General features: G+C 44.5%; 1 protein-coding gene across 1 annotated transcript in view; it reads left to right on the forward strand.

Moving 5' to 3' along the window:
- megf6b (multiple EGF-like-domains 6b) overlaps positions 1-13077 on the forward strand; it is a 101870-nt gene that overhangs the window by 80403 nt on the left and 8390 nt on the right. Inside the window, exons 12-26 of the mRNA XM_076268146.1 lie at positions 53-175; positions 443-616; positions 2561-2692; positions 3437-3565; positions 3768-3896; positions 4301-4435; positions 6055-6189; positions 6515-6640; positions 7093-7224; positions 7525-7653; positions 9495-9626; positions 10288-10416; positions 10698-10826; positions 11069-11197; positions 12128-12256. Coding sequence (XP_076124261.1) covers positions 53-175; positions 443-616; positions 2561-2692; positions 3437-3565; positions 3768-3896; positions 4301-4435; positions 6055-6189; positions 6515-6640; positions 7093-7224; positions 7525-7653; positions 9495-9626; positions 10288-10416; positions 10698-10826; positions 11069-11197; positions 12128-12256 — 1992 coding nt within the window. The remainder of the gene's footprint in view (positions 1-52; positions 176-442; positions 617-2560; positions 2693-3436; positions 3566-3767; positions 3897-4300; positions 4436-6054; positions 6190-6514; positions 6641-7092; positions 7225-7524; positions 7654-9494; positions 9627-10287; positions 10417-10697; positions 10827-11068; positions 11198-12127; positions 12257-13077) is intronic.

A 13077-nucleotide genomic window follows, 5' to 3' on the forward strand; every position in this document is an offset into this window, starting at 1 on the left:
GCGCTCCGCTACTGTCACCAATGCTGATGTTCTGTGCTGATGTTCTGTGCAGATGTGGATGAGTGTCTGGCTGAGAACGGAGGCTGTGATCACACCTGTCAGAACGCGGCTGGATCCTTCCAGTGCTTCTGTCGCCGTGGACACCGCCTGGACGAGGACCGTCGCTCCTGCCTCTGTTAGTCACTATAATTTCTTGGTACCCCAGTGTGTATGTAGTTAGTCTGCGTGTGTGTGTGTGTGTGTGTGTTTCTGCCTGTCTACCCATGTGTGAGCTTGTCTGTGTGAGTTACCCTGTAAACCATATGTTTAACTGTGTGTTTGTGTGTGTGTGTGTGTGTGTGTGTGTGTGTGTGTGTGTGTGTGTGTGTGTGCGTGTGTGCGTGTGTGCGTGCGTGCGTGCGTGCGTGCGTGCGTGCGTGCGTGCGTGCGTGTGTGCGTGTAGTATTAGGAAACACAGTGGAGGCCCTGAGTGGAGGTCCAGTAGTGGAAAGACCCCGCCCACAACTCACACTCCTCCAGGATTACGACCAATCACTGGCACTGCTGGAGCGCTATGACGACTACGAGGATGACGCTGGCGAACTGCGCGCAGAGAGCACTCTCAAGGAGAAATATGGTAGGATACACACACGAACACACACACACGCACATACACACACACACACACACACACACGCGTGCGCAATGGCACGGTCATGTATTATGTACTATGTTCTTAAGGACTCACTGCTGCGCACTTGCATGTTAAGTCAAGTTTATTTATATAGCTCATTTTGATATGAACTGAGTGCACATATGATATCACACAGTAATGATAACAATAAGATTGAACAATATGATGGTAACATTATGACAGACAGAGACATAGCAAACATATTAACAATTAAAATAATTAGATTAAAACAAGATGCTGGACAGAGCAACGTCACTTGGCAGCGTACCTGAACTTAGCACAGACAGACATGAACAAACAAATGAACAAATAGGCCTGATAAACAGTCAAAAATAAAAATCCAGGTGCTGTACGGAGCGGCATGACTTGCCAGAACAACAATCTTGTTCTGATTCAAGTAGGCTCCCCTAGGCTACGGAGTGTGTGCGTGTGCGTGAGAGGCTCTGTGAGTTTTCTGCAGATGTAGCCTAACTATCGAAAGAAGACCATATCTACGTGAAATAGCAACAAAATAGAAACACAATAGCCTATATGGTGGTCACACTAGGGGCACAGATTTTATTAACCCCCCCCCCCCCCAGTGCCAGGTCTGCTCCAGGTCTGCTCCTGGCATTGAACAACTTAACCAATCAACATTGTGTTCTTGAACAATCCATCGCAAATTTGGCCGTAACATAGGGTCAGGTGCTCTTGAATGTCCAGGGATGTTACAGGGATGCGTTAGTTGTTTTTTTTTTATGACCTGCACCCACCTGACCCATTAGGAGATTCAATCCACCCTGCCTGACCTGCCAAAATGTGCCTTACACATCGACCCCAACCCAACCCAACCCAACCCAACCCAGCCCGCAAATCACTGTTCAACTTTGAACAATACATGTAGGTGTAGGCTGAGTGATTGCATGCATATTATAGCCATGACAATGTTTCCTTATGTATCATTTCCCTAATTCCTCTTTATAGAATGCTGCTTTCTAGCGATTTTGACCCGATATGTGATGTTATTTGGACATCTTACTGTACACGCCGATTATGGGTTGACCTGCACATTACTAATGATCATACAGTAGACACCCATTTATATTCAGAAGCTAGATGCTGGGGAACTATGAGACCAATACAAAAGTAAAGTTCTCTCACTCACACGCACATGCATGATACACACCAGTATGGTAATATCTATAAATAGTAAATACAATCTCTCTCTGAACACACAAACACATATATTGTGAATGCATCCACACACACACACACACGCACACACACGCACATACACATACACACACACACACACACACACACACACACACACACACACACACACACACACAAAATCATGTTCCCTTAGAGAGATTTGCTGACACATTGGAGCTTGGTGTATTAAATGGTGCTAAGTCTCCATGGCTTACACACACCAGTTTAAGAGGCCTCAGCTTGTGAGATCTCCCAGCTTAGAGGCCAAAGCCAATTAGCGCTCAGAGAGATCATTTAATGGGAGCGGGATCAGATCGTAAGCTGGTTGGACACGCAGCAGACGCTCTCAAAGCTGCTCTGAGCACGACTCAGGAAGGACAAGACCCAGAGCCTCAGTAGAAATTGGAACAGTATTGTGGGGCTTTTATGCTGTTTTATTTGGAAGGAGGGGGTGGGTTGTTGTGTGACATTGGAAGTAGCTTTTCAAATGCCTACATGTATGCCTGTGTGTTTCTATGTATTAGTCTTTCTATGTATCTATCAGTCTGTCTGTCTGTCTGTCTGTCTGTCTGTCTGTCTGTGGGCCTGCCTGCTGATCTGTCCATCTCCTTGTTGCCTTCCCTGTCTCCTTCTTTTGCCCTCTTTCTTCCCCCCTCTCTCTTTTCTTACCCTCTTTCCATCTGTTGTTTTCAGTGTGTGTGAATGACACGTTTGGTTGGGACTGCAGTCTGACGTGTGAGGACTGCTCCAATGGAGGAGTGTGTAACTCTCACAAGAGTGGGTGCCTCTGCCCCAACGGATGGACTGGCGTCATCTGCAACCAGAGTGAGTTCAACTTCTGGAGACACACACACACACACACACACACACACACACACACACACACACACACACACACACATCCACAAGGCATGGGGCATATGGGATTTGTTGTGCTTGTTACACTGTACAGTGTAAACCCAAACAGTCAAACTAACTCAAAATATGAGAAATCAAATCACTTCCAGTCAATTCAATAAAGTTCACTACACATAAAACTGTGAAGTGTTTTGCAAACCTGTGAAGTGTTTTGCAAAAAAGATATCATGCATGTCACACAACTAAACAATGGGCAGTAGCAGATAGCAGTACTGTACATTAGACTGCCATCAGCAGGGAAGACATGGATGTACATGTACAACACAGTTGGACAATAAAGTCTTAACTGTGTGCTAATCAAAGCTACTTGAATAAGTAATCAGTTTCACATTGAGAGCACAGAGAACTGATGTAAATAGTCAAGTTTTTCAATGGACTTCTCTACAATGGTTACCCTGACCATACTCCAACTTCCTAACATGTCAAAGTGCACAACCCATATCCAACATTGCATCAGTATTTTAGTACAGCTAATGCTGTCAAATGCACACCCTCTCTTTGAACTATGAACTATCTGTGTGTGTGTGTGTGTGTGTGTGTGTGTGTGTGTGTGTGTGTGTGTGTGTGTGTGTGTGTGTGTGTGTGTGTGTGTGTGTGTGTGTGTGTGTGTGTGTGTGTGTGTGTGTGTGTGTGTGTGTGTGTGTGTTACAGCCTGTCCGGAGGGCATGTTTGGCAAGAACTGCTCTCACAGCTGCAAGTGTAAGAATGGTGCCAGCTGTGACCCAGTGAGCGGTCAGTGCCGATGCCCGCCAGGCGTCAGTGGGGAGCTGTGTGAGGACGGTGAGTGTACCATCACAACATGCCAACACATCACTCTACACACGTTAATAACACACTTACAACATAATAATAACAGTCGAATGAAGCAATAACAAAAATACAAAATAGATTTGCTAATAAATGTGTTATTTACATCATATCAGCATATCTTTGTGTGTGTGTGTGTGTGTGTGTGTGTGTGTGTGTCTCCGTGTCTCCACAGGCTGCCCTAAGGGCCTGTATGGGAAGAACTGTAATAAGAAGTGTAACTGTGCCAATAACGGCCGGTGCCACCGTACCTATGGAGCATGTCTGTGTGACCCGGGCCTATACGGACGCTTCTGCCATCTACGTGAGCTTTTATATATCCATACAACTTTTATATTAACATTTTTGCAATTTATGTAACTTTTACATTATTTTACATCATCATTTCATAACTTTTATATTGAGATTTATATTGTGATCACTTTATAAAACCATTTTCCCATTTTTGTTCATCATGATATTACATATTAGACAAAATGACCTGGAGGGATCACTCTCCATGCTGTAGTTCTTTGGATTGCAACAACACATTGGATATTTTTTTACGTGATTTAACCAATCTTTCCACCAGGAATCAATGCACACTGTGTGCTCCCTTATGCCAGTTTCATCCTTTGCTGCCCTTTGCTATTGTGGGATAAAGTGTCTGTTCCTCCTCATGTGGCTAATTGCACACCCTCCTCCTCCTCCACTTCCTCTCCTCTTTAGCCTGCCCTAAGTGGGCATTTGGTCCTGGCTGCTCGGAAGAGTGCAAGTGTGTCCAGGAGAACACTCTGGAATGCCACCGTCGCCATGGCACCTGCTCCTGCAAACCTGGTTACCAAGGAGACACCTGCAAGGAAGGTGAGTTCATACAGAATTCTCTTATGATTTATCGTCTGCTTTTCTTTCTCAAATCATTCACTTATATTTTCTGTAGTAGGCTACATATTTATTGAGTAAGAGATGTTATGTCATTATGCTAACTTTGATGCTAATGTTAGTTGCATTAATGCCCTGTATAGTTATATAGTATTGGTGTGCTTATACAGACATACTGTATGTTTCAAGATAGGGATCGACCTATATGTTTTTTTCAGGGCCGATACCGATATCAATTATTACCAAAACAGGAGGCCGATAACCGATATGTAAAACCGATATGTCAGTTGTCAAAAAGGGGGGTAGGTAGTAAAGGCGATATGCTGCAAAAAATTAATTAAAAAGCATTTAATTATGCAAACTTTTCTTTCTTCTTTTTGATACACAATTGTCTATCAACTTGCATCACTTGCAAGTTAAATCCTGTGTATCATATTAATCCAAGAGCTAGCAATTATTTTCATAGACTAGGCCTACACAATGGGCTATGTGCTTGTTAAGGGACCTGTCACAAAGAGGATGCTTTGCCATCGTGTGTGTGAGTGCACGAGAGAGGAAGAGCTAGAGGTGCATGCGTGATGGCAAGTGTTACGGTTGAATAGTTTAACAAAACAGTTTTAAAATAGTTCTTAGGCTATTTAAGTATGCAATTTGTGTCTATGTGTAGGCTACAAGCTACACTTTTGAGAGCCTAAAGCTCAGGACGCGATTTAGTTCAGGTCGGATTAAATTACGGCTGGGCCTGGGTGCATGTTGTCTTTTTTGACAGTCCGTTTCAGAAGGAGCAATTAGACTTTTTGACGTTCGCTATCGCATAATTTAGGACTTGTCTGTACTATGTCCGCCGTGGTGTCCCGTTATTCACAATTAACGAACGAGGCGGAGGCAGAGAACTCCCGACACGCAGCACCCGAGTTTGTAGGCTAACTAGTAAACAGTAACGTGCATCAATCGGGAATTCGCTAAATAAAGGAAGTGGGCGCTTTACCTATTGATCCGGATCAAAGAGACAATAGCTTACAAAGTGGTGTTTTTGTAACTTCAGTGTAGATGATTGTGATTCATTGCAACTTCAGCAATGTAGGCTACCTTCCTTACCTTCGAAAAATAGCTCCGTACAGCTGAAGCCCAGTCTACAGTCTGCCTCAGTGAGAATCTTAAACTTTGTCTGTGTTTACTCTTCGATCCTGATTGGCTGCATTCGTGCTAACTAACAAATCAGACGGTGTAGTAGGCGGGACAATGCTCTTGACCACAGAGTAGCAAATGCAGGGAGTGAGAGACGCTTTACAGACAAAGTAGTGCGTTTCATTCTTTATCCATTTCAATATCGGCTTATCGGTGGAAAAAATGACCGATACCAATTATTATAAAAATGCTAAATATCGGCCCTAATAATCGGCCAGGCCGATAATTGGTCGATCCCTATTTCAGGATATATTTAACCTGTTGACTTGATTTTAACACACCTCTCAGCATATCGTTGGCATGTTAATATGACTAATAACATGCTGTTTGTGGCTCTGTGTGTGTGTGTGTGTGTGTGTGTGTGTGTGTGTGTGTGTGTGTGTGTGTGTGTGTGTGTGTGTGTGTGGTTGCAGAGTGTGACCCAGGCACCTATGGGACTGGCTGCCAGAGGAAGTGTGAGTGCCCGCCTGGCGTGAGCTGTCATCACGTGACCGGAGCATGCCAACGGCAGTGCCCTGCTGGGAAGAGGGGGGACAACTGTGATCAGGGTACACTGCTTTCATATGCATCACACATCTCACAAGCAGAGTATACAGCGTGAACTGGCCATTTATCACACCTGATCTATTACCTGTAGTGCAAAGGCTATAGGTTCACAACAAATAAAATAAATAGTACAAAAGTGATAGATTCACAGGTTGATTAGTGCAAACAATACACACTATTCATATTCATATCTGACAGAATATTGCAGACTAAGACTAGACTGGTAACTGGTATTGTACATTGATATTCTAACAGGTTTTGATACAGTCTGATGTCCCTATGAGGTTCTTATGAGTGTGATGTGCTGTCTGTCTCTGTGCACTGTAGACTGCCCTGAGGGGAAGTTTGGTCAGGGCTGCTCCCAGGCCTGTAACTGCACTGGCTCTCCCTGTGACAAGGTGAAGGGCCAGTGCCTCTGTGTAAACGGGACCGCCGGGAGACGCTGTGAGAAGGGTGAGTAGCAGAGGGCCATCAACGAAGCCATGCATGTCTGACTGACTGACTGATATTGATATGACATGCATGCTGTTAATTCAGGCATTCAAATTACAAAGCATACTGCCTCCATTTGCGTAAGCAAAAAGCAAGAATGTTGACTTTTAGATAAAATGACTTGATCCTTTGACAATGTGCTAAAAGCGATGAGCTTTAGATCTAGTAAGGCCACAGGAGGGAATGGAGTTCAAGGTGAAGGTTGCAGAGCCACACATCAGCTACACAGTGTTTATAGGGCCTGTTGGCAATGCTACATTGCACTGTGAATGCACACAAACACACAAACACACACACACACACACACACACACACACACACACACACACACACACACACACACACACACACACACACACACACCAGGCCTAGTGCTTCTGCAGGAGTGTGTGACGTGGCTGTTCCCTGTGTAGTGTGTGAGGAGGGGCATTGGGGCCCAGGTTGTAAGGAGAAGTGCCCCCTGTGTGAGAACAAAGGAGTGTGTGACCGACAGAACGGCACCTGCCTTTGCCCCGCTGGCTACATGGGACGACTCTGCCAGAACGGTACATGCCTCTGGGTTTGAACTTACGTTTTAGGGGTCTAACATTTCCATAGAATGTACAGTTTTTTTCAGAGACCATGCTAATGTGCCCATTTTTAAATTCTCATAAAATTGAATTAAAATACAATATACGGCTTGATTATAAGATTGCGTGTGTGTGTGTGTGTGTGACTGTGTCTTCCTCTGTGTGTGTGTGTGTGTGTGTGTGTGTGTGTGTGCGTGTGTGTGTGCGTGTGTGTGTGTGTGTGTGTGTGTGTGTGTGTGTGTGTGTGTGTGTGTGTGTGTGTGTGTGTATGTGTAGCATGTCCCGCTGGTCGCTTTGGGCAGGGCTGCCAGCAGCGGTGTGTGTGTGAGAATAACGGACGATGCCACCCTGTGACCGGGCGCTGTCACTGTGCCCCCGGGTGGACCGGGCACAACTGCAGGAAAGGTACAGCGCCGCTAGCCTCTTGAGACCATCCTGACTGGTTATCCAGTCAGCTAACCACACTGCAAAAATGAATTCTAACCAAGTGTTATTAATCTTATATTAAGATTAAAAAATCTATTTGGTATTGTTTTTAGTATGAAAAGACTTACCTAGCGCCCTCTCAAAAGAACATTTTGATTTAATTTAAGAAGACTTTGACTTATTTTAAGGAGTCTTATCAAGACAAATTTGCTCAACGCACTGGCAGACAAATTTGCTTGTTTTTAGGACAGATTTGCTTAACGCACTGGCAGACAAATTTGCTTGTTTTCAGGATGAGATGGATAAAATAAGTCCATCTTTTTTTAAATTAAGTCAAATGTTTTCACAAGAAAGCGCTAGGTAAGTCTCTTTATACTGAAAACAATACCAACTAGTCTTTTTTTATCTTGATTTAAGATTAATAACACTTGGTTAGATTTTGTTAGATAAGCAGTTTTTGCAGTGCAGTATTTTCGCCCCTTCCCAAAAGATAGATAAATAGATAGATAGATATACTTTATTGATCCCTAGGGGAAATTCAAGGTCACAGTAGCATACAGACAACACACACACACATTCAATAACAGCAGAAAAAGTAACTAAAAGTATATAATATAAAAAAACACAACTAAGCAATAAGGACTGTAGAAGATAAAGACTATACTAAATATACAAAATACAAATTATACTAAATAAAACTTAATCAAAATCAATTCTAAAAAACAGTGTCCACATAGTGGGTGAATAATCAATCAGGTGCACTTGCAATGACTGAAGCAGGGACTGAGCCTGTGGTTCTCAGTGCATAAGGTAAGGTAAGGTGCTCTGTGTGAATGAGTGTCATGGTGATGGTGCAAATGAGTAAGTCAAACAGTGCAACAGTGCAAGAATAAAGTCTATATATCTATATATAAATAACTATATTAAGAAATGTATGTGGCATGGAGGGAGGGGTTGTGCATATTTGCTAATACAGCACGCAAACAGTGAGGCAGAAGACAAATTTAAAGTGACTAGTGGACAGAAAGTTCTCCAACGGAAAGTTCCCAGATGGATATGCCGAGTAAATGTGAAGCAATCCATCTGGCGGAGTCAGGTTACAGCGCCGCCTGACCAACACAAACATGGCACACCACCATCAACATATCAAACCAACATCAGCCTGTATGGCATGCCAGGAATATAGCATGGCTGTCAGTGTGTTAGATTTCGATGGTAATCACTCACTGGGCTGCCTCCATTGGAGTATACCAATAGTGTTAATGTTGGATGAGGAAGTGGTTTAACGTCATAACAATTCAAAAGCAGCCTGTCACCCAGTGATGTTATGTTGAATCCCTGTTGATTTTCTTTTGTGTTACATCTGTACCCCCTCAGAGCTGAACCCCATTCAGTGATGATTTCCGTAGCAGTCTGCAGCTGAGTGGCATCACTCAATAGGGCTGCTGGATTATGGCAAAAATCATAATCACGATTATTTTGGTCAAAATTGTAATCTTGATTATCGATTAACGATTATTCATGAGGGTCTCCCCTGCGTCTTTGAAAATATGTTTCATAATCCATTGGGACTGAACGAGCTAACAATCAGTGTTAGTGATCTAATGGCAGCATTCACGTTTGCCTAATGTTATCCCTGTGCACTAGTAGAAGCTAATAGACAGGCTGTATCATCCAGATAAAAAAAAAAAAAAACAGCCGTGTTCTAACGTTAGATTAGTGATAGTTATTTTACATGGCATATGTTGAATGTTTCGATGATTCATAGTCAGAGTTTCTCCATCTCAGTACGTGTGTTTGTTGATGTTGTGTGGTTGCAGTGTGTGACCCTGGCCAGTGGGGGGCAGACTGCTCTGAGGCGTGTGACTGCAGGAACGGGGGCGGGACCTGTGATGCAGTGACCGGCATGTGCCACTGTGAAGCCGGCTTCACTGGGGACCGCTGTGACCAGAGTGAGTGACGTGCCTGTCTCTCATCTGACTGTCTGTGTAGGCAGGCAATAACCCCAGAAAGCACACGCCTGTTACTAAAGCAGGTTTTTATAGTATGGTCATTTGCTATAATAGTGAGGTAATGAATGAATGAGTGAACGAACGAATGGATGAATAAACCTTTAGCTCTATTCTTTCACACCGGGAGGTTAGTGTGTATGTGTGAATGTGAACACTGCACAAAATAAAATCTTACCAAGTGCTATTAAGATCAAAAAATCTATTTGGTATTGTTTTTAGTATAAAGAGACTTACCTAGCGCCCTCTGGAAAGATCATTTTGACTTAATTTAGATCTTATTAAGATAAAATTACTCAATGCACTGGCAGACAAATGTGCTTATTTTCAGGATGAGACGTCTTAAAATAAGTAAAACTCTCAAACAATACTAACTAGATTTTTTTGATCTTGATATAAGATGTAGGAACTTATGAGCACCATAGGAGAGCCAAAGTCAAATATTTTACATCTGAACTTACATTGAGGGAAAATTAGGATGTGGACACAGCCTGTATCAACCAGCATAAATGTGTTCTCATTAAGTGATTTCCACTGTTCTGAAGTTAGAATTAGTATAGTCAAGAATTCTCCTACAGTTATTGTCTTCTTCTCTGCTACCCAGAATGCCCTGCAGGTTCTTTTGGACCGCGCTGTCGCCAGCGGTGTCAATGTGACAACGGGGCGTCTTGTGACCATGTCAGTGGGGCGTGCACCTGCAAAGTGGGCTGGTCTGGAACCTTCTGTGAAAAAGGTGAGTCTGATGCCAGCCATCTTCCTCTTGCCAGCCATCTTCCTCTCGCCAGCCATCTTCATCTTCCTCTTCCTCCTGTCTCATCTCTTTAGGCCAAACCCTGATACTGTGCCACTCCTCGTGTTTATCCAGTCTAGATGTGCTCATTCTGTGGTCTAATACATTTATAGCAACGTTGTTGTGCATCAATTATTTTTATTTTACAAGTGTAAGTGTTTTCTACTAACATAAAACTATATGTGTGTTTATTTGCGTGTGTGTGTGTGTGTTCCCATCATCAGCGTGTCCTCAGGGGTTCTTTGGTCTTGACTGTCAGCAGAAGTGTGTGTGTCTGAACGGAGGCAGCTGCAACCACGTTACTGGGGATTGTGTGTGTCCAGCGGGTTGGCTTGGACCTCAGTGTAATCAGAGTGAGTGACCATCCCTACAACCCCCCAGTATTGTAGTGTATTATCACCTACAAGTGCCTCTGTTGAGGTGCTTCCTTCCGGTAAAAAATGCACATTCGGTTAACCAAAGCTGGTTCACCGAATGTCTAGTTTTAGTCCCCAGACAGGAGGTGGCTCTGGCCCAGTTGTGGCCCAGTGCAGTCTGCTGTCTGGGTCCACCCGCCACACAGTCCGTGCTCACCTCTGACGTCTGTCATTCACAGCATGCCCTGCTGGTCTTTATGGGGAAGGATGTGCCCACAAGTGTGTGTGCCTGAACAATGCCACCTGCAGCGCAGTGAGCGGACAGTGTGTGTGTGCGCCAGGCTGGAAAGGAGTGAATTGCTCAGAGGGTAAGTGTGTGTGTGTGTGTGTGTGTGTGTGTGTGTGTGTGTGTGTGTGTGTGTGTGTGAGAGAGGTGGAGCAGCTCAGCACCTTTGCTTTAGTTTGTTACATCTATCAGAGCTCCAAACATAGAGCTTTTATTATTAAGCACTAAGCCCCGAGAGGCCGTAGGTTACACTGATTTTAGAACAGCTAAGGGGCGTTGTTAGGCACGACGCGCTAGTGGAGCAGTTTGTGTTTGTGCACTGCTGTGCACCAGAGACTTGTGCACTGTTGGCTTGGTTGCTTGCGTAGGTACCTGTCTGTTCATCTTCATGGTGTGTTCCAGGCTGAGTCTTGATTTTCTAGCAAAAGGTGATTCCATTCCAAATACAGCACATACCTGGTGAAGTGCTTCCTACCTAACCACACACAAGAGATCAGTTTTTGGGATGTTCCGCTCTGTTAGGCTATAAAGTCAATGACAGTATAAAAGTCGAAAGGAGAAACACATGGTTGTTTTCTGGAGTAACATCCCATCATTGTTCTCAGGCCAAGTGTACCCAGTGAAATGAGCTGTACTAATGGGAAAACCTCAACTCCAGTTTGAACAGACCATGAGAACATGAAATTACTGTAGGCGTCTGTTTACTCTGGCCTGAAGTTGGGGAGAGAGATGCTGGTTGAGGGCTTCTGGTACAGCTCTTTTATGTGTGTGTGTGTGTGTGTGTGTGTGTGTGTGTGTGTGTGTGAATGTCTGCCATGTGAAGATGAAGTAAGCCAAGTTGACAGTTGATTTGTGTTTGTGTGTTCCGTATGTGTGTATGTTTATGTGAGTGAACTAAATGTGTGTATCCAGCAGGGAGATTATGGTGTCATGATGAGGTCAGGTGTTGTTCAAAAAAAAGTTGAGAATCACTAGTTTACCACTGGTGTGTGTGTGTGTGTGTGTGTTGTAGCATGTATGGAGGGCTTCCACGGCACAGATTGTCTTCAGCGCTGTCTCTGTCGGAATGGGGGGACCTGTGACCCCAGCAGTGGTCGATGCACCTGCCCCCATGGCTGGACTGGCACCGCCTGTGAGCTGGGTAAGACACACACACACACACACACACACACACATAGGCATACACGTGTCGTGCACACACACAAACACACACACACACACACAGACATATGCATGCACACACACACACATACATACACACACATAGACATACGCGTGTACACACACACACACCCACACACACACACTCTCACACAAATGTCTTACTCATCCTCTCCCAGAAAAATGCTTCACCCTACCAAAAAAATACTTCACGTAACCAGTGGCGACAACAGTCAACCAGCATCAAACTCAGACATCAATCACATCTCATATCAACCATACACAGAAACCACCAAAACCACTCTCCAAATACATAATGGATCTGACAGAGGGAATCGTTTCCCCAGATTAACTGTTAAATATTAGATAGATCCGGCCCTCCAGTTCAGGTTCTCAGGCCCTCTAGTCCAATATACTGTAGAACGTGCTGTGACTGTTTAACACACACAGGGAAATGCCCAAAGCAGCAATCACCCGATATATGATGCACATGACATGACAGGAATATGGGATGCACACAGTGACGTCTTCTCAGGTACTCTCCAAGTCAGGACTCATGGCCCGGGCCTGGAGAGGATGAGGGCCAGTTCAGGGCCAGGTCTGTGTTTGAGTCGGCTCCTAGCTGGGTTGTGGCTGGTTAACCGGCCCGGGAAGGCCAGTGCTGTGGAGAAGCGGAGGCCCAAACGGAGAGCTTTGTGTGGGGACCCTGCACGGCCGGCTCCTTGCTGCTCTACAGAGCCCATTTGAGCAAATTGCCCAGCTCCCCCCGTGGCGTTGACTTCATCGACCCTGCGCGCCGCT

This window comes from Alosa pseudoharengus, unplaced genomic scaffold, assembly GCF_046254945.1.
Source record: "Alosa pseudoharengus isolate Yale_2024_CS ecotype anadromous, Long Island Sound unplaced genomic scaffold, YU_APseudo_1.1 YU_APseudo_1.1_scf_5, whole genome shotgun sequence".
Lineage (NCBI taxonomy): Eukaryota > Metazoa > Chordata > Actinopteri > Clupeiformes > Clupeidae > Alosa > Alosa pseudoharengus.